The sequence below is a fragment of the Propithecus coquereli genome, unplaced genomic scaffold (assembly GCF_000956105.1).
Source record: "Propithecus coquereli isolate 6110/MARCELLA unplaced genomic scaffold, Pcoq_1.0 Scaffold59, whole genome shotgun sequence".
Taxonomy (NCBI): domain Eukaryota; kingdom Metazoa; phylum Chordata; class Mammalia; order Primates; family Indriidae; genus Propithecus; species Propithecus coquereli.
In genome coordinates, this window is record NW_012151840.1 from 7051325 (window position 1) to 7077210 (window position 25886).

At 40.9% G+C, this 25886-nt stretch overlaps 2 protein-coding genes and 1 pseudogene across 3 annotated transcripts in view; 1 reads left to right on the forward strand and 2 right to left on the reverse strand.

The window, feature by feature from the left end:
• Window positions 1-12639, reverse strand: part of PRPF3 (pre-mRNA processing factor 3) — a 20050-nt gene extending 7411 nt beyond the window's left edge. The window contains exons 1-9 of the mRNA XM_012658836.1: window positions 12525-12639; window positions 10047-10239; window positions 9201-9331; window positions 7027-7173; window positions 5081-5164; window positions 4652-4872; window positions 3336-3642; window positions 2522-2688; window positions 878-957 (exon numbers count right to left, since the gene is read on the reverse strand). Coding sequence (XP_012514290.1) covers window positions 878-957; window positions 2522-2688; window positions 3336-3642; window positions 4652-4872; window positions 5081-5164; window positions 7027-7173; window positions 9201-9331; window positions 10047-10191 — 1282 coding nt within the window. The 5' untranslated portion in view covers window positions 10192-10239; window positions 12525-12639. The remainder of the gene's footprint in view (window positions 1-877; window positions 958-2521; window positions 2689-3335; window positions 3643-4651; window positions 4873-5080; window positions 5165-7026; window positions 7174-9200; window positions 9332-10046; window positions 10240-12524) is intronic.
• On the forward strand, window positions 1900-2208 carry LOC105821960 (annotated as a pseudogene).
• Window positions 12640-17911: 5272 nt separating the features above from the next.
• Window positions 17912-25886, reverse strand: part of LOC105821961 (28S ribosomal protein S21, mitochondrial) — a 23271-nt gene continuing 15296 nt past the window's right edge. For both annotated transcript variants that reach the window (XM_012658841.1, XM_012658842.1), the window contains exon 3: window positions 17912-18214. In XM_012658841.1, the coding sequence (XP_012514295.1) occupies window positions 18034-18214 (181 nt within the window). In that variant the 3' untranslated portion in view covers window positions 17912-18033. The remainder of the gene's footprint in view (window positions 18215-25886) is intronic.

Genomic DNA, 25886 nt, shown 5'->3' on the forward strand with positions numbered 1-25886 from the left:
AAAAAAAAAAAAAATTTATAATTTTAGAGTCACAGGGAATGGGAAAAATCTTCCAGACTCTCAAAGCAGGTTTACTGAATCGTTTCAAACAACAACAAAAAAAACCCCCACATTCTCTCACTGATTCACACTAATGACAACTTAGTAGAATTTGATTAAGTAAAACTCAGTAATTATTATAACTCTCAAGGTCTCAATCTACTTTGCTTGCTAGAGATACTGTCAGGCACATTTACAAATTGGGTTATTATCATGTCTGTTCATCCCAAGTCTGGTAAAAGTGTTAATATCTTTTATGATCTACATAACTCTTGAAAAAAGCCTATCAGTTATTATCTCTATAAATGAAGAAATTACCAATGTTCTAAGTGACTTTACCTAAGGCATTCGGCTAGTTAAAAACACAGCCACAACTAAAACTTATCTCTTTTGACTAAGCCAATACACTTTCACTACAAAAAGAAAAAAGAAAAAAGGCTAAAGACAAAGATCAAAGATGGGCAGGAGTATATTGGTGGTGTACAAGACTAGAGTTGGAGTTAGCACTATGGCAAAAACCCAACTTATATTAATAATATATATTTTATGGATTAGGCCTCAATGTTCTAGAGCTGTACTATTCAATATGGTAGCCACTAGCCACACATACTACTTAAATGAAAATCAAAATTAATTAAAATTGAATTAAATTTGAACTGAAATTAAAAATTCAGTTCTTCAGTTTTATTCATGGAACTCAGTATTCAAGAGCTCAAGAATCACATAGGGGCAGCGGCTACTGTATTGGACAGCACAGATAGAGAGCATGTCCATTGCTGCATAAAGTTCTATTGGATGCTGCTGCCCTAGAGCCTTGACTGAGTAATCTATACATTACCTGGAGGATTAAGCTGGGCTGGATGTTCAACAAGATTTGTGATTCCAAAATAATCTTCTCTCTTGGGATTTTCCTCTGTACTAAAATCGCAGGAAGAAGAGAAAACAGGATATGTGGGTAGAGATGATTCCAAGAGAGAAGTATCAGAAACACAATAAAAAAGTCCATTCTCCATAATGGGTTCAAGCGCTTTTCAGCATTTATCTATAATATGTAATTAAACTATACATAATTTTCATGATGAGAAAACTGAGTCCTACTAAGGTTGAATGCACTCTCGACACCAGTCATTCTCAACCTTTTTTCTACCCTAACACACTTGATAGATATCATATTCTCTCACTAGTAACACTATGTCCCTGGGTCAGTAGCTGACAAAAAATGTTAAGGAAAAACGTTAAGGACACACAGTCTAAGCCATGTATCAGAACGACGGGCTAGGCGTGGTGGCTCACGTCTGTAATACTAGCTCTCTGGGAGGCAGAGGTGGGAGGACTGCTTGAGCTCAGGAGCTTGACACCAGCCTGAGCAAGAGCAAGACCCCATCTCTATTAAAAATAGAAAAATTAGCTGGGTGTGGGGGCGCTCGCCTGTAGTCCCAGCTACTTGGGAGGCTGAGGCAGAAGGATCGCTTGAGCCCAGGAGTTTGAGGTTGCAGTGAGCTATGATGACACCACTGCACTCTAGCTGGGGCGACAGAGTGAGACTGTCTCTAAGAAAAAAAAAGAAAGATGGAGCAGATACAGCTAAAGCTCTCCAAATGCGTCTTCTATGCTTTATTTACCATTATGTCTCCCGTTAACCAATAGTCCTTGCTCTGTTACAACCAGATGTAATTAAGTTAAGAAATGTAAACACCTATAATATGTAGCAAAAGGATGTAATTAAAGGAAAATATGCTAAAAATTACTTTCTTGGCCTGAGTGAAGTGAAATGGATACACTTTGTTCATCTGCAGTTGCCCATGAGGCAGTGGTTCCTTTTGGTTGAGTCTGCTGGAACAGGACTTTTAAAACACAAATATGTGTGGAAACCTGTGATCCAAGGCCATTTTTGCTGACTGTAAGTGGGGTCTCCAGAACCAAATAGAGCAAACAGCTCGTTTTAAAATTCAAGGTGTTTATGCCCAAGATGAAACTGAGTTCTATGTGGGCAAGAGGTGCAAAGAATAACACAGTGACTCCTGGTGGCAAACTGAACAAAACCAGAGTAATCTGGGGAAAGGTAACTCAGGCCCATGGAAACAGTGGCATGGTTTGTGACAAAGCAACCTTACTGCTAAGGCCATTGGACGCAGAATCCATGTGATGCTGCACCCCTCAAGGATTTAAACTAATGAAAAGTAAATAAATAAAAGTGGATTTGTGTTCTTAAAAATAAAAAGAAAAATACACTGAAAATAAACAACATGTAACAAAGCAAACAGAAAATTTATAGATTTCCTTTTGTAGATTATTTGTGTCCCAGTTCTCCTACATTAACCCAAAATGCTAAAAATAATCCATACGACATATTGTTTACAAATATGGGCTTGTATATAGTCACCTATTTCCCTTGCATTTTAAAATTTTACTTAATGCATGAGTACCTTCTCTCTTATTAAAAACTATAGCTTTATTAAAAGGTCTCAACTAACAAACTCACAGGTCAAAGCCATTGGGGATGATGTAAGAGTCCCACCACTCAACTTCAGGGATATCTCCTTCTTTTAACTCCTTCTTAGGAGCAATGAGGGCGAGCCTAGTCGAAGTATGGATGCCTGTTTTTCGAGCTGCCTGTGAGATCTCTGCCTGCAGCTTCTCCAGTTGCGCCTAAAAACAAGATAAAACAAGACAGGAAGATAATTGGAGTCACAGAAAACAGGGAAGTGGTAGAATCCCAAATTTTAAAACACTCCCTTGTTGAACTCTTTCCACCTAAATGCAACAAGTTCATAATTTCTGAAAACTTAGAAAAGAATTGTTCTGTTTTACTTTATTCTTTAATTCGTTCATTTACATACATCTCAAACTCATCCTTCTGCCTTCACCTCACAGTATGTGCCTGCAACAAATATGCAGAAATGGAATTCTATGAAAACCTCACTTTGAAAGTCATTGAATATACAGTCAATTCAACTCTGTAGGCGTGTAGATTGTCTGCAGTAAATTTTAACACCAGGCTAGCTTTCCTCAGTAACCCAGAGGGTTTTGAATTTTTCCCTCCACTGTCAGTTATCTTTGGAAAATTTTCAAACTCAATTTATTTCCACCTATGTAGAAAGTAATTAGGAAGCAAAATCAGCTAAAGATTATATATTACAGAAATAAAGACGGTATTTAAAAAATTATCCATTACCTTTAAATGACCTGCTTATTTAATTCCCTAAAACACAGAGAATTAACTGAATTGACAGTATTCCTTTCTGTCGGCTTCCTAACTTCTTCTAAATTCTGGGTTATACTCTAGGCCAAAATACCTTGGTCCGTAATCGTTGAGCAATCTTCTCAAATTTGCCCTTGTCATGGAATTTAAAAGTGCGTCTCTGTCGTTGGGAAGGGGCAATTGAGACTCGGGGGTCAAAAAAGGTATTGGACTCCATATCTTCTGATGGCTTTTCTTTTAGCTGTTGTTTGAATTGTTCCCTCTTCACAGCACGAATATTGGCCTTAAGAGTAGGCATGCGGTGTGTCAGCTCAATCTCCTTGCCTGTTGCATCTACAGTGCGACCCTGTTCATCTAGGATCAGTGGTGTAGGTTTAGTTTGATCTTTTAACTCCACCTTCCTGAAAAACAGCCCACAAAGAAATAAATCCTGTATGGAACATTAAGGCATACAAAAAACAAACAGAAAATAAAACAAAGCAAAACGCGACAAAGACCACTAGTTCTAGGGAACATAATCTCATCAACAAATAATGACATCTTGATTAATAACATCAAACTGGATATTTAAATACAGGGTTATAATCAAATGAAATGAACTTATAAATTATATTGGTAAGAATGTATAATCCTTTTTTTTTTTTTTTTTTGAGACAGAGTCTGGCTCTGTTGCCCGGGCTAGAGTGCCGTGGCGTCAGCCTAGCTCACAGCAACCTCAAACTCCTGGGCTCAAGCGATCCTCCTGCCTCATCCTCCTGAGTAGCTGGGACTACAGGCATGCACCACCGTGCCCGGCTAATTTTTTTTTAATATATATTTTTAGTTGTCCAGATAATTTCTTTCTATTTTTTTTTTTTTTTTAGTAGAGACGGGGTCTCAGTCTTGCTCAGGCAGGTCTCGAACTCCTGAGCTCAAACAATCCGCCCGCCTCGGCCTCCCAGAGTGCTAGGATTACAGGCGTGAGCCACCGCGCCCAGCCTATAATCCTTTCTTTACCCTTGCATTCTTGAGTCAGTCATGGGACACCAGACAAATCAGAGGTGCTAAAATAAAGTCTGTCATCTTTGTCCAGTTGTACAGAACCCTCAGGTTTGGTCTTAATCAATGTGGTTTAATGGATACAGCTCTGAGTTAGAAACTAAGAGATTGGGACTCTATTCCTAGCTCCAATATTGGATGAATAATCTTAATCTCAGTTATACCAATTACAAAAAGAAGATGATAAACCCTGCAAACAAGGAAGCCAAGAAAATAAATTCAATGGGTATTTATCAATTGTATGTAAGAAATATGAAACTACATAAGAAATGATTTAGGTTCCTTGGAAAAAGAGGATCAATATCATTCAAAGGTATTTATTGCTTCTCAAACTCCAGAAATGACAAGAGATTCCATGATATAGATACTCACGGGGGAGCAATGCCCATAGCATGGAGATTAGCCAGGCCCACCATGTTGGCATTGCCAATGAGTCCTGGCTTCAGTGCCAGCTGGGCTTGGATTCGAGCTTGTAGTTCAGCTGCTTTCCTTGCCTTCTCAATGGCATCATTCATGAAAGTGGCGGCCTGAGAGGGCTGAATAGTGTTGCCAATTGGAAGTCGCTCTGGTTGGGAGGAAGAAGGAGTCTTTGGCTGTGAGATAGAGAAAAAGAAATCAGGGATTGAGACAGGCAGACAGATTATCGACCACAGTTTACACCGTGGTAGACTACACCATGGTAGACTGTGGTAGATAACTGTGGAGTGGAACATGTAGTCACCTTCTGGTCTCTCATTTGAGTGGACAGCAAGAAATTCTGTGCTAAAGATTACTCTTTTCAGAGTAATCTGGGCACAATACCTGAGGTGTAGGGGGGCTAATGAAGCTCAGTTGTTTTTTCCTCTCCTCAATTTGTCGTGTTGCTGCTTCCATCATCTGTTTGATCTGCTCTCCAGGGGGGAAAAAAAAAATCAAAAAAAACCTGTTAATTTCTCCTTTTTATTTCTCCCATACAGATTCCTAACCCCAAAGAGCTCAGGTCTAGAGACCTAAATTTTTTTTCTTAGAACCAGAGTCTCACTGCAATGCACTGGCTGGACTCAAATTCATAGATTCAGGAGGTGATCCTCTTGCCTCAGCGTCCTGAGTACCTGGCAGTACAGGTGTGTGTCACCATGCTCAATCGAGACCTAAAATATTCTGAATGATGCCACCATATTCTACCTATACCATAAGCTAGAAAATTTAGTAAAAATAAGCAAATAAGCCTACACAAGCTTGGAATTTTTCAACCCATCTTCCCAAGGCAGGATTAGCATGTTAAGTAGTAACACGGCTTAGTGATTAGGACTCTGGAATCAGAGAAACCCACATCTGAATCTTAACTCTGCCACTTAATGCCTGTGTTACCTTGGACAAGGTACTTAACCTCTAAACCTCCCAAGTGTCTAAAAGAGGGAAAAAATAGTACCTACCTTACAGGTCTATTGTGAACATTTAAATAATGCATGCAAACCTAATGGCACTTGAACAAATGATTATACCATTTTTTTTTTTTTGAGACAGAGCCTCGCTCTGTTGCCCGGGCTAGAGTGTCATGGCGTCAGCCTAGCTCACAGCAACCTCAAACTCCTGGGCTTAAGCGATCCTCCTGCCTTAGCCTCCTTAGTAGCTGGAACTACAGGCAAGCGCCACCATGCCCGGCTAATTTTTTCTATATATTTTTGTTGTCCAATTAATTTCTTTCTATTTTTAGTAGAGACGGGGTCTCGCTCTTGCTTGGGCTGGCTCTTGCTCAGGCCGGTTTCGAACTCCTGAGCTCAAACAATCCGCCCGCCTCGGCCTCCCAGAGTGCTAGGATTACAGGCGTGAGCCACCGCACCCGGCCCCCCCCCCTTTTTTAAATCATGCCATTACTCCCCGAATTCCTAGTCTAAGTAACCAAAAATGACAGTGCAAAGACTTGCTCCCTAGTCTCTATAAACCCTTTCTGTCCTAAAGTAGCTCAGAATGATAAGCTTATATTATTTGATATGGTCAAATAACTCCTTTCACATTTTCCAAGAGACCTGCTCCTAAGTTGCTTCAAGATCAAGATATTTCAAAGAAACATATCTTTAAAGTTTTTTTTTTTTTGAGTAGGTGATATATTTACACAGTTTGAAATTCAAAAAATTACAAAAGAGTTTATTATGAATTCTTCCATTCCCATTCTCCGTAAAAAACATAATCATCAGTTTCTTTCCTTCCAGAAATATCATATACATGCAAATCGATCCATACGTGTGTGTATATATATAAAAATATATATGTATATTTTCTATTCCCCTCCAAAATTTTAAATGGTACAAGAAATATTTACTGCTTATGTGGTATCAAAATTGTTTAACAGTGCCCACTTAAAAAACAGATACATTCTGTTTAAAAAAACACAAAGTCAACTTGAAATTACTTATAAGTGGATTATATGTTCTTTGCATTATATTTGGAAATAATTCTCCTCTGCCATCAAGAGGAGTTCTAATAACTTCATTTAATTTTCTTAATGACCCAATAAGGTAGATAATTGGGCAAATAATGTATATTAACACACTTTGCCACACAGTAAGTCCTCAGTAAATACAATTTTATTACTTAACTGGAAGTCTCCTGGTTAAACCAAGGAGTGCTAAAACATAAAGCAGAAAATAGAACTTCCCCAAATGCTAAACACTAATTCAAATTAAGATCACAATAAATATGGACCCATGTTCGCTTTGCTTCTTTAACTCACAGAATCACTCTGCTCTCAGTCCCTGGGTACTAACCTGGAGCTTAGTCAGCATGCCTGGGCTCTCTGATGGAGGCCCAGGGATCACCTCTGGCTCTTCTTCCACCTCCTCGAAACGGGGTATTCGTCGCTTCTTTACTCCTGATGATTCCTTGGAGATTTCAGAGTCATCACCAAACACCTCCTAAGGGAACCCAAGATGAAAGAAGAGTTGTATCCTTCACCATGGGGAGAAGGGAAGAATCATCCTAGCCCCTACCAGCATTCTGCGGCTTTTCCCAGGGGAATATGACACAACCTTGCAAATAGCTACTTGCCAGAAGCAGGGTCTTCTAGACTCTCCACCAAGTGGACCTTCTCACCCAACTTCAACATTCTCCTATTTCAGTCAGGCAAATTTCATCCCCATTCTTATAAATGTTCCCATCTCAAGGTCTTTGCAAATGATACTGCCCACTTTGTAATGATCTCCCTCAACTTTTCTATAACCCCTATTCCAACTCCTGCCTAAAACTCACCTCCTCCAGGAAGTTTTCCTCATTATAACCTAATCCCACTCTGATCAAACTTTTGTTTCATATCCTCTTAGCATGTAAGAACTTGGTTCATATTAGGTTAAATTACATTGTTGATATTCTGTATGCCAAGTGTTAGGTATCTCAATGTTAGTACGTTCTCCCAACTAGAGTTTAAGCCCTTCCAGGACAGGGGCTTTCTCTTTCTTCTTCAGTATTCCCCAATACTTTGTTCTCATCAAACAATGGGAACTCAAATATGTTGACTAATTTGCAAGGTGAATTTAACAGGACCAAGAGTGGCCAACTGGAAGGGACAATGGGAAAAAGCAAATGTACACACCGGTGGTAGGCTTTGGGTGACATCCCCTCTTCACTAGGAGGGCTCGTGTTTTGCAAGGACATATCCTCGGCCAGGGGCGAGCGCTTCCTGGAACTCCTACAGTTCAAGAAAAAGGACTCTCCCATAATATATTGTGTGGGGTGGGGACCTGAATGGACCAAAAATGGGACCCGTATCCCAAGGCTATCTAGACACCTCCTTCAAGAAACCATTTTTATTAATCCCACCCAATGTAGTCAGTTCATTCATAGCATGCCCTCAAGACTTACACAGTAGAATGCCCTATCATGATACAATCTTCACTGTACACATCTGTGTATACTATGGGACAATCATTCCCCCTTAAATATAACACAATTTGACATAAGTCTAAAATTCTACAGTCAACCCTAAAAGTTACTTGAAACTGCTACTCACATTTTATAATTTTTGACTGTATTTTGTTGCACCTGCCTCTTTTAAATTGCAAATTCTTTTAAGGCAAGGACTATCTCTCATTACTCCAATCGCCCTACGATGTGCTAAACACAAAGGGCACATGAAGCTCTATTTTTCTTAGATCCATAGTGTGGCCAGGGGATCAAGAAGACACTGCTCATCCACTCTTTGTGCCTCAGGAAAAGCAATGGGGTAGCCAAGGTATCAAAAGCACTTTGGAAGGTTTGATGGAAGTCACAAAAATATGTATTTTTTAAATACAGAGATAGAAGGAAATGAGATAGAGAAATAGGTTACTTAATGCTGCTGATATTGAAAGAGCCCATGACCAATCAGCAACTCCAGAATGAAAAGTATCGTAATTAAGGGAGTATTGATAGCCCCTTTAACTATTCTATTCATGGGGCCAGATGACCAGCACAAATGGTAGGCTCTCAAGAATATAATATATAGTTGGTTTTTGGTATCCTATCAACAAACGCATTGCAGAGAAACCTCTATGAAGGGGCAACAATGAGGTCTACAGCTCAATTAGCAACGGTGTCACATTCTGAAGCAACGTATTAGGCCTCAAATAAATCAAAGTATAAAATCTTAGAGCAATCAGTTTATAGATAGTAATAAGGGGGGAAAAAAGGAAATATAGGGAAACAGAAGAACCAAAACTCCTAACTGTATATGAAAAAAAGACAAAGCTACAAATCATTTCTTTGGAATACTTCAGCCTGTGAACTTTGGTAGTTCATCATCATAAGATGGTGATAATACAAATTCACCTCCTCTACTTTGATGCCTAAGTACCTCTCTTGAACATTTGGTATTCTAATAGCGGATATCAGTGAGCCAGGTAAGCTCAGCAACTTTGTTACCATTCAAAACACTCCCGAGCTCATTAGATAGTAAACTGTAACCTACCTTTAGCTCTCGTTTTCTGCTCCTATCACTGCTAGACTTGGAATGCCTAGAGCTTCGGCCTTCCTCCACAGCCTCAAATAGTTTGTCCACAAATCGGAGAGTAGAATCATCAAGAAAAGGTTTCAGATGGTCTGACAGGACAAAAGAGGTGATAGGAGCAAGAAGGTAAGAGGATGTACTCCAATACTAGGCATGCTAACAGATACCAACACTGGAATTTTATTCCCAGGAGAGAGGGAAATGTTTTTTAAAGTTCTTTGTAGGATTTCCGTATCTCTTACATTGAATGACCCTGCCCTATGAGGTAAAAATACAGTTATAATTTTTTGGAGTAGGAATTAGCATAGCCAGAGCAACCTGTTTAGGCTGAGCATCAAGTTCAGGATGGATAATCACCCTAATCTTTCCCGAATAGCAAGTTGTGGGGGACTACCATTAACAAAATCTACCTCCCTCAAGCTTTTTCATGTCTTTCATAACAACTTCTGTATGTTGAAATGTCAATCTGAATCTGAATATACCTATCTGACTTTAGCATATATCCTAAATAAACCTTTTTTTTTTTAAGCCAGTCAAATTTACTAAGTAAATCTAACTTAGGTGACTCAGTATGGTGTCCAAATGGAGTAAGCCTGAGATTCAAAATATGCCACAAATAATATAAAAAATAAGCAATAAGAGAAAAAGCAAAATTAGTTATTTAGGCTATTTCCATTATAATGCAAGAAAAAACAAAATGTAGCCTGACTTATTTTTAGATGCTCCCAAGAGAGAATTTGGGGGATGTTCAAAGCACTGTTTGGGGACATTCTATATGTTAGTCAAAAGATTCAGAAAGGTACATACCGGCTGCCTTCTTCTTGTCCATGCCCTTCCCTACACAGTTCAATGCTGCTGTGACCACTGTGGGCTCTGAGAAACCCAGCACCCTCTTCACTGTCTTCTCTATCCATGGTTTCAGCTCATCCAGCTCCCTCTTAGACAGTGCCATTTTTTAGGAAAAGGAGAACAATAGGTCAAATGGGACTCAGTACTGCACCTAAAAAGAAACCAGATAACAGTTAAGTTAGAGAACAGGAAAAGACCAAAACAGCCAGGTATGGTGGCACATACCAATAATCCCAGCTACTTGGGAGGCTGAGGCAGGAGCATCGTTTGAGCCTGGGAGTTTGATACCAGCCTAGGCAACACAGTGAGATCCCATCTCAAAAAACCCCAGCAGACTAACGTATTCCAGGGCAATGCTGAGTACATCAGGAATGCCTTCCCCACTCCTATTCTCAATCCCTAGGCAAGTTTCTCCAGATCATTTGAAGGCAAATACTTTCCCTAAGAGCCAAACTTCAAAGCAGATAGAAAAAGATTTCATCTGACTTTAAATCCTAGCTCAGTAAGTATCAGTGGACCAATGAAATCTGTGGAATAAACAAACTCTGGGAATAACCTAGTCTGAGAAATGAATTCTAGCTTCTTTTCTTCATCATGTCATATTAACAAAGATTGCAAACATAATAAAACAAGAGTAAAAAAACCCATCCAGAGGTCAGCTGTTCTATTCCTCCTGCTTCCAGGCAGACGTTCTCTAACCTGACTTCTGAGCTTCCCTTCTTTTAAGGGATGCAAATAAAAAAGGGTTTATCAAGGTCAATTACCTTGTATTAAATCTTATAATCCTTAAGAATGTTCTGTCACAATTCTCTGTAGTCACATTCATCCTAGTGGGAATTCTACACACAGAAAATTCTCTATCACGTTCTACAGGGTCTCTGTCAGCAGACTTGATGATCCTTCAGCTCAGAAAAGAATACCCTCATTTTGGATGTTCTGTCTCTTTTCAGCTCTATCCTTCTATTTTTTAGCTCAGCAGAGAAAACACAATCATAAAGGACTCTCTACAACAAAACTTTATTATTTAATGTAAGGTAGTATGAAATTTCAACATTATTCATGTTTACATTTTGATCTCTTCCCTAAATCTCAAAACCCCTCACGAACATAAAGAAAATTTTATTTCCGATATTCTCCATAGCGCACCTAAAAGGCAGTCAATAAACTGCACTAACCTCAACTTCCAAGCTAACCTATTCCCAACAGTGCCACTCATCAGAGCATAATCTGAGAGTCAATCTTTCAAGATGTTTTAAGGCATCTTTTCTCCTAAGAGATACAGTCTGATTAACTTCTACATTCTTGGCAAGTTTACCCTCTATAAGTCTTGCTGCCAAGTAGTGGATTTAATTTTGGCATCCAAATGAAGCCAGTAGATTAAAGTCATAAAACTAATATTTAAAGATTTTGTGCCATGGTGACAAGTTATGTGGATAATTCTATGGTGGCTCTATTATCCCACAATGAGATAGCAGTATAGCCTATCAACTTCTACATATTAAACATGCATTGTTTGAGAGAAGCACAACCAGCACCATATAAGGTGAAGAAAAGAGCTCACACTGAACATTTGGGACACTGAGCCTCACCATTACAAGCCTTTGGGCGAGTTAATGAATTCCTCCGAGCCTCAGTTTACTCATCTTACAAAATGAGTACAAGCACCATATCTATACCACACTTAATTCGTTCAATAAATATTTACTGAATAACTACTATGTGTCAAGCAGTGTACTAGGTGCCGTGAACAAAACTGATAAGAATCCTTGCCTTAATGGGTCTTACATTCTACTAGAATTGATTCATAGGCTAGAAGGTGTAAGCAATTTGAAAACTCAAGGTAATAAATGAGGTACCATTATTACCAGATGAAATGTCTGCCCAAATACTATACTAATAAATGTATTCAAATTCAACCCAATCCTCCAAAAGATAATGTACAAATTAAACAGGCAATGGACAAAAAAAGTTTCAAACAGTAGCCAGCTTTGACACTAATCAAATGTGTAACAATAACTGCGTGGCTGGGGTGGGGAGTTGGGATGCAGGAGATTAAGGTAGAAGGATCTCTGAATGAACAGGCAGCAGAATCCAATCTTCTGAATTCCTTACTCCATACTCCTCTTTGCTACAACCTGAGCTTCCCCTAAACCCATCTGCTATTTTTACTCTCTCCGTCTCTCCAACTGGCCGCTCACCCCACCTTGCTCTACCCAAACTCCTCAGCTCAGAGCTGGTCTACCCACCCTGTCCCGTTCCCGCCCCCGCCCTTTTCCTCTCAACAATCTCATTCCAACCGCTTCTCCCGCAAAACCATGTACTTCTCTCAGCCTCCTTCCCGCTAAACCCTCCCGCCTCGGCCCTCTGCTTGGACTGAGCTCCGGCCACAGTGCGCTAACAGCAAATACCATCTCTGGGCCCGGGGCCACTACTCACCTCACAAACTTCAGCCCCTGAGACGGAGCCCGAACGTTACACCGGAACCGGAAACCTTCTGACCGCCCTACGGCCTGCCGTCGCTACCGCCACGGCCGCCGCCACGCCGCGGTCCCTCAACACGTGACCGGGGAGGGCAGGGCTGCCAATTCGCGCAGCCGTATTTGCCACTTTCCCGGCGGTGGGACGCAGGCGTGGCAGGACCCGAAAGTTTCCCCATGCAAGTATCCGGCCTTGGGTTTTCCTAGCCAAACCTATTAACTGCCAAGTTAATTTCTTTAATTTTCCCGAAGCGGAAATTGGGCTGTATGCAGTGTTCCTCGCTTCAAGAAAAAGTGCGCTAAAGTTATGCTATAACTGAAAACGGGGCTTCTGCGTTCGAGTTCAAACACAGCCTTTCTTGGTAGAAAGTAAACCCTCTGAGTCGTGATCACTAGCACGTCTTCTTAACCTTATCTCCGTCATTTAACAGTGGTACCAGAGAGCACCCGGAAAAAAAAGTACAGGAGGCCCCTGTGGAAAGTAGCTCCCTCTCTGACTTTTATTGTTTCATTCAAGGAACAAATACTCAGCTTCAGAATCCTGACACCTTGCTATTCCTTGAATAGGCCAAGCATCTCACCTCGGTGTCTTTGCATTTGTTGCTACGTGCCTTAATTGCTCTTTACCCAGATATCTGCATGGTTTGCCCCCTCATCTCCTTCACGTTTTTCTTCTTTTTCTTTTCTTTCCTTTTTTTTTTTAAAGACAGAGTCTTGCTCTGTCAACCCTGGGTAGGGTGTAGTAGCGTGATCATAGCTCACTGCCACCGCAAACTCCTAAGTTGAAGAGATCCTCCTGCCTCAGCCTCCGAATAGCTGGGAAGGCAGGCATGTGTCACCACACCCGGCTAATTTTTTCTATTTTTGGGAGAGACAGGGTCTCACTCTGGCTGGTCTTGAACCTAACCTAACGGGATCCTCCCGCCTTGGCCTCCTAGAGTGCTAGGATTACAGGCATGAGCCATTGCACCGCCTGGCTTCTCCTTCACATTTTTATTCAAATATAACCTTAGTGAAGCCTTCCATGACCACCCTATTTAATTCTAAAGTCTTACTTTTTTTTCAATCACTCCCAAATCAAGAGCTTGGCACTCCCTCCTGTTTTTTGTTTGTTTGTTTCTTTTCTGTAGTACTTACCATCTACCATACTGACACTAGGTAATTTGCTTACTATGTTTACTGCATATCATCTGACTCCCCCTACTAGAATGTAAACTCTATAAGGGCAGTGATCTTTGTTCATTGATATATCTTAAGTGCCTACAATAGTAGATAGCACAATTAAGTACTTAATAAATATTTGTTGATTTAAAGAATGAATCTTTTTCAGCAGTGGATCTTGCAGGCCTCAGAATCTGCTGAGCCTGGCTTTTGCCTAAAGAATGGAAATTCCTTGGGGCATTTCCACAAGGGCAGGAATGGTGTCATATTGTCTTTATTTCCCCAGGACCTAGGATAGTGCCAGACCTAGTAAGGGTTCAATCAGTGACAAATGAGTAAGACCTGCCAGTACTGCTTTCTTTCAGCTTCATCTAAGGGGACTCATACCTGTAATCCCAACATTTTGGGAGGCTGAGGTGGGACGATTGCTTGAGGCCAGGAGTTCCAGACCAGCCTGGGTAACATAGCCTGATCCCATCTCTACAAATAAAAAAATTAGCTGGGTGTGGCGTCGTGCACCTGTAGTCTCACCTACCCAGGAGGCCAAGGTGGGAGGATCCCTTGAGCTCGGGAGTTGGAAGTTACAGTGAGCTATGATTGGGCCCTGCCCTCCAGCCTGGGCAACAGAACGAGACCCTGTCTCTAGGAAAAAAAGAAATACTTATTGAACATTTAAATGTTGGGTATTATACGAGGCACTGGGAATATAAAAAGCCAAAGACCCAAACTCAAGGTAACTGAAAATCTAGTGGAGGGATAAAGACAAATAAGCAATAAATCACAACATATAGAAATAAACTGTGCTTTTACGGAAGTAAACTTATGAAGGCAAACTCAAGACATAAAAAAGAATGTAAGCAGGAGGGCTGGGAAAGGGATTGAGGAAGGCATGTCAGAAAACATTCCAACTGACAGCTCATGTATAGGAGGGAGAGAACAGCATGTGCTATGATCCAAAAGTGTACTCAGGGGGACAAATGGGTAGAAAGAAAAGCAGGGTTCAATCATGAATGGCTTTAAGGGCCATGCTAAGTGGTTTAGATTTTGTCTTGAAAGCAATGGGAACCAATTACCAGTTTAAACAGGAAAATGAAAAGATGAGCATTGCATTTTAGAACAATCATTCTGGCCAAAGTGTGAATGACTTGGAGCCAGCTACCTCTAAGGTAGGATGTCAAATGGCTGTTACAGTAATCAAGAAGAGCTGTATTAGAGTTGTGGCATTTAGTTATAGAGGCAGGCAGAGGAATTAAATGAATGCTGGTCATGGTTGAGTGGGGAGGAAGAATCAAGGATCAGCTTTGGCACAACTGGGGATTATTAGTTGCTAGCATTGAGTTCTGTGTGCCAGACACTGTGCTAAGTATTTGACACATACTACCTCATTTAATCCTCACCACAAACCTGTGGATACCATCATCTTTATTTTACAGAGGAAACAGGGTTTATGTTAAATAAATTGCCAAGATCACAACTGAATCCAAATGTTTTTGGCTAAGTAAGGTAGCTGGCACATAGAGAAAGCTCTGACATTTTCCTTCAATTACCTATGTTAACACATCACTCCATTATTCCTTTAACTTGTTAGCATACAGTGAGCCATTTTTCCTTAGTATTTTCAGTTAACGTATAAACTCTTATTCCACACTTAGCGCACATCTGAAAACTTGAAAGTACAATGCCAAAGTTACTGAGAGACCCAGTTTTAAAGGGGTACCTGTTTCCAGAGCATATTTTAAGATCCTTAAATTATGATTGAAGCAGGCCTTCCAGAGGCATTTCAGTGAACTGCTAAGAGATTTCACAGGTGCTCAAGATCAGGATAGGAGGCACTTATCTATCACCCTATAACTGGGTAAACACTAAACCACCCCTCCTCTGAAACCAATGCATGGATCAAAGGATTAAAGCAACCCTGACTTATTAAACCACATGCAGTTATCTTCTATCTCTCTGGGGTGGGGAGTAGAGGGTTTTTCTCCCTACCTTTACAGCACAGGAACTTGGAAATTGGAACTTTAGCCAGTCAGCCAGGCTCCCCTCCTCCCCATTTATGAGGCCTCTGAGCTGGCTGTGTGCTAAAACTCATCATTATTCACTGCTCTGGGAGAGCATGGGCAATAGTCAGGACTGGAGATTAGGATAATTTTCAGAGACTAAGTAAATTCCGGATCTCAGCCCCCCCTTAGTTTTTGGACAGAGCTCAGAAGCAACTCTAGCCCCAAGGGAAATATTGCCAAGTAACAGGTTCTCCTATCACGAACATGTCCTACCTTGGTGGCAGGAGGTGACACTATGTCATGACTCAAAATCATCCAAAAGTGATAACCATAATGCAGATTGAAAGGTGATTCAGAAGTAATATAACTTGTTAACTTGTAAAAGTTAGGTTGTATAAAGGTAACAAAGTAGAAGACAGCCTGTATATAGATTTTTCTCCAACCATGATATAAGATTCCAGAGGGCAAGGAGCAGATCTATTTCTAAGCAATTTCTATGGAGGCTCCAGTAACATTCACTGGGCCTCACTGCTGATGGAAGAGAATGATCAAACCGGGAAAGGTAAGGACCACAGTGGTTCCAGCGTATCTTCTTGCAGGCCTTGCTTAATCAATCACTAAGTATGTTAATTGTGAAGGGAAGAAAAGATACTATATTTAAGGCAGAATTAAGGCCAGAAATCTGAAGCTACTCTACTACACCACAAGGGGGCAATGTTTGAACACTAGCAACCTGGAGCAGTAGGCGGCTTGGCAGACTGCTCTGCTCTGTTTATTTCCTTTTTTAACACCACGCTGAGAGGGCTGCAGCCTGAGAAGTGGGCTGGCTGCCTCGGCCTCTGCCTTCCCTCTGCGTTCTCCTGCAGGGGTTGGCGCCAGCTCTCCTTATACTAGCAACATGACTGTCAGGGGGCCAGGGCTGGAGGAAACAGACAGCAAGAAAGAAAGCAGAGCAGCTGGTCTTCCCAGGGTGGTCAGATGCTCCCAGCTATCAGAGTAACATATCCAAGAGTGCAAGCTGGGGGAGAGGTAGTAGTGGTGGGAACCTTCACCTGAAATCTCTTTGAGTACATATAGGGCAGTGGTTCTCAGACTAGCAGGCATCAGCATCACCTACAAGGCCTGTTAAAATAGATTGCTGGGCTCCAACCCCAACTTCCAATACAGAATAGCTATACCTGTCTGTTGCGGTGAGGTATTTTAAGTAAAAAAAATAAAATAAAAAAAATAGAATACCTAAAGTAGGGTCACATAATCTGCATTTCAAACAATTTCTCAAGCACTGTTGATGTTGCTGATCTGAGGACACTCTGAGAACCAGTGCTATAGGGTATATCTGGTTCTGTGCCCTTCTCTTTCTCAACACTCTCCCTTTTCCTCTTTCTTACTATCCATCTACTGCTTTATTTCTTCACTGCCATCCCTCCCTTAAGCCTCCTTTAGGAAATCTAAAGGAAAAACAGAAAACAAGAATGAATATTAGGTTAGATTTGTCCTAAGGATTCCTTTAGGCACCCTAGTCTGGCTGATAGGTGTCTCAATACACATGCATCCTCTCCTCTTTACCTAACAATTGGAAGGAGGGGGTAGTTCAGTAAAGAGTAACGATGCTCTTCCAGTAAGATTCTGATTTGGGGTTCATAAAATTGGGTAGGAAATGGTAGCTATATTTCACTATATTTTAGAAAATTTCATCACCTCTCCTAGACTTAAAAACAATATTTATTGTAGTAAAATATACATAAAATTTATCTTTTTTTTTGAGGCAGGGTCTTTCTGTGTCACCTGGGCTAGAATGCAGTGGCGTCACCATAGCTCACCGCAACCTCAAACTCCTGGCTCAAGCCATCCTTCTGCCTCAGCCTCCCAAGTAGCTGGGACCGTAGGCACGTACCACCACGCATGGCTAATTTCTAAAATTACCATCTTAAAGATTTAAGTGTGTAGTTCAGTGGCATTAAGTGCAGTACGTTCACATTTTTTGCAACCATCACCGCCAGCCATTGCCAGAACTTTTTCAACTTCTCAAACTGAAACTCTGTACTCATTAGGTAATAACTCCCCATTGCTTCCTCTCCTACCCCTGGCGAACACCATTCTACACCTACCTAGACTATTTTTGGACTCAGTTTCTTTTCCCACCTAATAAAATAGAAGGTCCATTCCTGACTAATGGGATTGCTTCTTGCATATATGTAATTGAATTTATTGTAGAGAAAGGTAACAGAAAATGGGATTGTAGAAAGAAAAGAGGTGGAGACACAAACTGGACAAGGGTTTTCATATTGGGCATCCTATCCACAGGCCTCAGCAGCCCTGCCATGGATCTGCCCGATTCTTTCGCATCAAGAAGTTGATCTTTCGAGCCATTTCCATGTTGTAGATCCGACGGCAGGTTTCATAACTTTCTCGTTGTCGCCGGCGGCATGGCTTCTCGTAGTAACGCCGACGCTTGATGTCCTCAATAAGCCCATCCATGGTGAGGATTCTGTGTAAAGGCAGGCAATGAGGTTAGAAGCTTGGGCTCATTATTATTCTTTTTCAGTTTCACAGATGGTCAGAAGTCAACTGGCCAAACAATTGGTGTTTATAAAAATTGCAGTAAGAGATAGTGGCAATATAGCATTAACCGCTTACTTTTGGGGCCCCAATAAGAATTTGTAAGGAAATAAAAAAGAAATTAATTACATGATCTTGCTTTTGGAGAGTTGATGGTCAGGATTATGTTCTCAAACTTTTTTCTACCACAACACACCTGAGGGATATGACAGTCCCGTAAAACTGCTGGCTCTCTGGCAGTGATTCTCAACCAAGGGGGAGTTTCAGGAACTTCAACTGGGGTAAGCCATTTGTAGTAGGAACAAAATCACTAGGGATGATTCCTACTTGGTCCTTAGTGGAGAATGTAGTTTCATCTTTATTGTGTTTAAGAATGGATTAAAAAAAGAGAACTGATATAGTGGAAGTCTGTATGTCTCAAAGATCTCTGGGCCTACCTAAACACAGGGAAAGAGGTGGTCCTTATCACACCAGTGATACAAATGGGAACATGAAAATAATAGCCTGACTCATCATTTTTCCATGTACCCTAACCACAGTGCTTTGCTGACTACTCCCTAAACATACGTTAATACTCATGCTGTTTCCTCAGCCTAGAATGCAACCCCCACTCCCCAGCTGCCAACATTCTGAAATTTTTCTCATTGGTTTGATGCCAACCCCAGATACTACCTCTCCAAAAAATTTTCCTATCTTTCTAATCAGAGAAAACATTTTATTGTACACCTATTCAGCAATTATTTCCTTCTTCTATTCTGTTAGTTATTTATATAAATGTCTCCCTCATTAGATTAAAAATCCCTGAAGGCAGAAACCCTGTTTTATGAATATTAATTTCATAAGCGTCTATAAAACTGAGCTGAATATATTTCTTTCCTACCCACCCAATTCCTTGCAATGCAGCTTCTCATGTTGGATTGATAACTCCCCTAACTCAAACTCACCTCTTTGTTCTCACTGAGCTAAGAAGACACTGGGCCTTATTCTATAGCCAACCTAATCCCTATGCTCCTGAGAGCTCTGACTTGAATCTGCAATTTGTCTTTTCCTTTTCAACCCCTCATCAGTTGGTCCTGAGGAGGTCTGGAGGTTACCTTCTGCTGCTACTCTCCATTCCTGGCATTGTTTATATATATGGTCCCAATCCTGCTTTACTTATCCTTTCACTACATGCAAAAGCTAAGTCACAAACACAATTGGAGATAAGGAAGTTGTGACATGGCTATTATAATTGGAAGAAAGGGGGCAGAGGAAGAAGAAAATGAAAATACGAAAAACTATCAGCTACTTCTGCCCAGTGGGAAACCCCATTTATTGCTGCTATATTACACCACAAGCCCAACATAACAATAGATTGAACATGAGGCTGGGCACAGTGGCTCACGCCTGTAATCCTAGCACTCTGGGAGGCCGAAGCAGGTGGATTGTTTGAGCTCAGGAGTTCAAAACCAGCCTGAGCAAGAGCGAGACCCCGTCTCTACTAAAAATAGAAAGAAATTAATCGGACAACTAAAAATATATAGAAAAAATTAGCCGGGCATGGTGGCGCATGCCTGTAGTCCCAGCTACTCAGTAGGTTGAGGCAGAAGGATCGCTTGAGCCCAGGAGTCTGAGGTCGCTGTGAGCTAGGCTGACGCCACGGCACTCTAGTCCAGGCAACAGAGTGAGACTCTGTCTCAAAAAAAAAAATAGATTGAATATGAATTTGAAAAGAATTGGGCTTTGGGTAAATTACAAATGTGAACAGACATAGGAACCATTATCCTTGGGATCCTCTTACTGTTTAATATCAGGAATAATTTGTAGGCTACTAGAGAATCAAATTTGGTTAGATCAATTTGTTTAGTTTTAGTGGGCAGGGAGATGGGAAGTGGGAAATAAGGGAATTGCTGCAAAATTCCAGAGGCAGAAGCAGATTAATGTAGGTTCTATTGGAAATACAGTGACACCCAGAAATCATGTATCCAGGAGTGGATACAACACTAGAGTCTTACGATAAGAGAACTGGGACACCAAAGGACTCGGTGTCCTGGTCCACAAAAGGTCTCCTTCGCTGGCTTTCTTCCTCAATTTACCCTTCAATGTTGGTATCCCTTCAGATTCTGACTGTAAAACTCCTCCTTTCTGGTTCTAAATTATTCCCTTAACCTTTACCAGTGGACCTCAACTGTGATGCACAATAGAATCATGTCCTAAAGCGTTTTTAAAAGGTACTGATGGCTAGCCTCTTTTCCTCAGAGATTATGATTTAATTGGTCTAGAGTAGACCCATGCACTGGGAATGTTTTAAAAGTTCCCCAGGTGGCTGGGTGAGGTGGCTCACACCTGTAATCCTAGCACTCTAGGAGGCTGAGGAGGGAGGATCAACTGAGGTCAGGAGTTCAAGACCAGTCTTAGCAAGAGCGAGACCCCGTCTCTACTAAAAACAGAAAACATTAGCCAAGCGTGGTGGTGTGCACCTGTAGTCCCAGCTACTAGTGAGGCTGAAGCAGGAGGATCACTTGAGCCCAGAGTTTGAGGTTGCTGTGAGCTAGGCTGACACCACGGCACTCTACCCAGGGTGACAGAGTGAGACTGTCTCAGGAAAAAAAAAAAAAAGTTTCCCAGGTGATTTAATGTACCGCCATGATTGAACAACTGACTCAGACACTACTGATTCCTAAATCCTTATCTCTACCCCCAATCTTATATGTAGACTAGTATTTCCAACTGCCTCAAACCCTACACAAAACTGAACTTGTTGTCTCCTTCCCGAATTTATTCTATAACATTCTCCGTTATTATACAAGAATTACAATAATGTAACAGGTACAAAGATAAGGGAAACACTGCTATATAAGCACACAAGAAAGGCATTTAACCTGGACTTGAGAATAACAAGGTAGTTATGAAGACTTCCTAAAGGAAAACTTATCTAAGTGAAGGATAAGTAGGTTGCACTATTTCTATTCTCTTTCCCTTCACCAATTATTGTCCTAAAACATATCGGATCATGTCACTCTAGTGCTAAAAAATCTTTCCTAATGTATAGAATAGCCTAAGCCAGTAGTTCCCAGACTTGTCTGAGCATTAAAACCATCTGGGGATCTTTTAAAAATTCTAAACTCAAGGCCACACCCCGGACCAATTAAATCACTACAGGGAGGGGAAGGGACATGGGCTGGTTTTTAAGTTTCCTACCATATTCCAATCTAAAGACAAACTTTGGAAACACTGGTCTAAACCCAAAGCCCAAAAAATTGTACCCTATCCATCTTTATCTTTAATAACCTGCCATATAAAGCCTATGCTGTAGTCACACTGAAGTATATGCACGTCTCTAAACATTCTACATATTTATCTTTTAGCTTTGCTTATGGTGTTCCCTATACTTGGAATATCATTCCTTTCTTTTTCTACCTGATGAAATCTTATTTATTCCTCAAAGGCCTAAATCAATTGTTATCACATCTGTAAAACTGGTCCAGGTGAAATCAATTATTCCTTTCTGCCAGTCACAAAGAACAGAGATTCTCAAACTTTAGCATGCAGTGGTTATCTGGACAGCTTGTTAAAGCACAGAATGCTTTGCCACCTCCAGTTTCTGATTCTATAGGTCTAAGATGGGACCCAAGAACTTGCCTTTCTGACAAGTTCCCAAGTGGTGATGCTGCTGATGGTCCAGCGAGAACCTATGCCATGGAGCACCATTAATGCCTTTTTTATAGCACTGATCAGATGATACTATATTTAACCACATTAAAAAAAAAACACTCCCTTACTGGGTTGTGTACTTTCTAAGGCTAGAGATCAAATTTTTATTCATTTTTGCATCTAACATAACACTTAGCAAAGAACAAATTATCAGTAAACATTTGACAAAAATGAAGCCTCTAGATCTGTGGTCCCCAACCCCTGGTAAGGGGCCACAGCCTGTTAGGCACCAGGCTTCAGAGCTCCAATGCCCCCACCCCCACCACCCTGCCCAGGCCCATGGAAAAATTGTCTTCCATGAAACTTAGGAAGTGGGTGGGGTGAGGAGTGCCGCATAGCAGGACTTAAGTAGCGGGTAAGTGAGCGAAGCATGTACAGCCTCTCCCCATTGCTCGAATCACCACCTGAGCGCCAAGAAGGTTGGGGACCACTGCTCTAGATGATTGACAAAAGTCCACAAACCAAGAGATTAAATTACCTTACAATATATACAGTACTTGGGGATATTAGCTCTGAAAGCCTTACTAAAATTACTTTTACTAGGATGGCACATTAGAGTTTAGACTGCATTTTTACATCCATGATCCCAATTATAATCCTATGAAATTGATTAGGTAGATAATGTCATCTTTTTACAGATTAGGAAACTTAAGTTCAGAGAGGCTGACCCCTGCCCAAGATCACAAAATGGAGCTATAAGTAGAATTAAGGACTTTAGTGAAGTGCTCTACAATAGTATTCTGCTTTTCAAACAAAAACCACCAAGGTTCAGAAGACAAATTACTGCAGTGTCCATGGGCAAAGGAGGCAATAAGGGAGGGAAGAGCTGGGCTCGATTCCTCAGAGTAAAAAGGAAATGGAAGCTAAGACAACATGGTACACTGAGGGAAAGGAATGATCTAAACATGTAAGCATTTATTTCTGTCTAGACCTCTGTTTACTATTGTTTAATGAAGGTCACCTTTTGGACTAGAGACTGGTATATCGGAGAAAATACAGAAAAAAGCCCTTGAAAGAAAAAGATTGGATATATAATGTAAAAAGGACAAGGAGATTGGATTTGAGAGACTATACTAAGGACAGAGACCCTGAATATGACATCACCTAGGAAGAGAAGCCTGTTGGAATGACAAAGAGAGTTTACAAGTAGGATGAAAGAACACTGCAAAAGAGAGAGGGAGTTGAGAGTTGAGACACATACTCAGGAACCCTACTGTAGTTCCAAAAGGGTTTTGAAATAGAGGTGATCATCTTACCAAGTAAATGCCTGTGTTGTCAGGCAAAAAGGCAAGACAAGGAAAAAAAATAACAAAAGAACATACAGATGAAGGAAGGGAAAGAACAGAAAGAACATAATGATGGGGTTGGTAAATGTTGTTCCATGGATGTTCCAATTAGTTCCAAAACAGACCAAATAAATTCCAAAATGCTAGATGAGGATTCCCTCCCTTACCCTGTACCTTCTAGTCATCCTAAAAAAGCACAATTATCTTCGAATATTCCAAACTCCCTACAGTAAAGGCATCTGCTCAACTTCATCTCTAATAAAAAAGGATGCAGGAAGAGCTTTGTAGAACTCAAGCAGCAAACTGGGAGGGTGTTACTAATGATGCTTCTGCTTCCAAAGGTAGTTCAAGGACTAGCAGACCAAGAGCTTTAGAGTAAACAGTTCAGCCTGGAGTTTGGGCGCCTGGCAACCTAATACTGAAGGAGAAACCAGCTGCCAGTTTTAGTGAAATTCAACTGATTATGTAAAAGGAACCACGCTGCCTGGAGGGGGGCGATGGGGGTGGCAGACTCACATGTCAGTGTAGCCAACCTACGTCAAGACCAACGTGTATGCAGAAGGACTCAATGGACCCAGAAGCTCGCCCACCAAGAGTAAAAGGGGTCAACTGGGCACGCTTCCAATATGCTTGGCTTTCCTTGCATGGAGGCCAGCCAATCACGCAGGGCTTCCTAGCAACCCCCACTCTCCACCTCCTTATCCCAGGGCACCAATGAGGGCTCTGGTTACATAACAGGCATTTTGTGGCAGTCTCACTGGGCAGACACATAGACTGTTTCTTTTGTAAGACTCCCTCTGTGCTCCAAACATGGTAAAGCTTTAACCACCTCCCTCTCTTCTCATTTGCTCTCCTACCTATTGTTGTCATTAGACCACAGAACAAGGAACTTATTTTAAAACTACCAACTATGAGAAAGCTGACAGAGATACAGAGAAGCCTGGGATGTGAGAGAGAGATATACAGAAAAGGTGGCCAGAAAGAGGACATTTGGGAACGGCAGAGAAAAAGAAGTACATAAGTCAGAAAAGAATGTTTTGTTTTGTTTTTTTGAGACAGAGTCTCACTCTGTCGCCCTGGGTAGAGTACAGTGGTATCACCATAGCTCACTGCAACCTCAAACTCCTGGGCTCAAGTGATCCTCTTGTCTCAGCCTCCTGAGTAGCTAGGACTACAGGCACGTGTCACAATGCCCAGCTAATTTTTCTATTTTTAGTAGAGACAGGGTCTCACTCTTGCTCAGGCTGGTCTCGAACTCCTGAACTCAAGCAATCCTCCTGCCTCGGCCTCCCAAAGTGCTAGGATTACAGGCGAGAGCCAACAAGCCCGGCCAGAAAAGAATGTGTTTAACAGCCAGACAGACATAAGACTGGAACACTTCTTCCCAGCTTGCTTGCACATGCAAGTTTAAAAGTCCTGTTGTTCCAAGGATGTTCCAATTAGTTCCAAAACACAGACCAAATAAATTCCAAAATTTATTATTCTAAAAACAACATATTTGTTCACTTTTTTCCCAAGGCTAAAATACAATTTATAGGACATATATCTAACGCCCCAAGATAAAAAAATAGAAATGCAGCTTTCTAAAGAGTGAATCTAAACTGACAAAGTATTCTTTCTAAAGATTATAAAAATCACTATCATAATACTTTTTCCAAGCTAGCTCCTTCCAATCAATACATTTCTTACACTGGTTTCCTAGACAATCCAAGCTACAAAGTTCTAATCTTCCAAATTCATAAGGAAGCCTAAAAGAGATCATCACATCTCAGGCTTTGAATCTATGATTTGAACTCTTCATTTATTTTTCTAACTACCCCTCTTCTTTCTGACCAAATTCTTTTCTTTTTAAGCAATGTCACCTATTTTTCTCCAAAACTTATTCTTACCTTGGTGTTTTAATCCCTGAAGAAAAAGTAATACTGTGCTTCTTAACTAAGGTACTTGACAGAATGCCAAGAGATATAAGAGTTTCTAGATAAATTTGGTGCATCTGCCTGGAGCACCAATTTTAACTGGAGCGAGGGTGGGAGTTCTAGCCCTAAAACAGATGCAGTGGCAACCAACACAAAGTTCACCTAAAATTTTAGTTAAAAAAAGAGAAGCTTCAAAGAAATTCCACATTTGCTTACAGAAGAAAGTAGCAGAACCCCCATAGTTCCTTCATTCTCCTCTGCTGTTAAGGATACTTCAATGAAAAGGTTTGACAATCACTAAATTAAAGGATTGACAAAAGATAAAGGAACATTTCTGTTCATTAAGGAGGCATTTAATGAGAGTTTCCTGTGTGCCAGACACGTTCGTGAATGCAAGAGATACACAAATGAAAAAAGTACAGGTCTTGCAACATTAAGTAGCCTGTAAGTCTATTACAGTAATTTTCAATTCTGGCTGAATATTAAAATCTCATGGGACATTTTTAAAAATGCTGCCATCTAGGCACTGCTGTGCCCCTCCTTCCCAAGACTGATTAGTCTCAGGTTGGGCTTTAGCCTTAAGAGTTTTTTTTTTTTTTTTAAGTTTCCCCAGGTGGGCCGGGGGTGCAGTGGCTCATGCCTGTAATCCTAGCACTCTGGGAGGCCAAGGCAGGAGGATAGCTTGAGCTCAGGAGTTCAATACCAG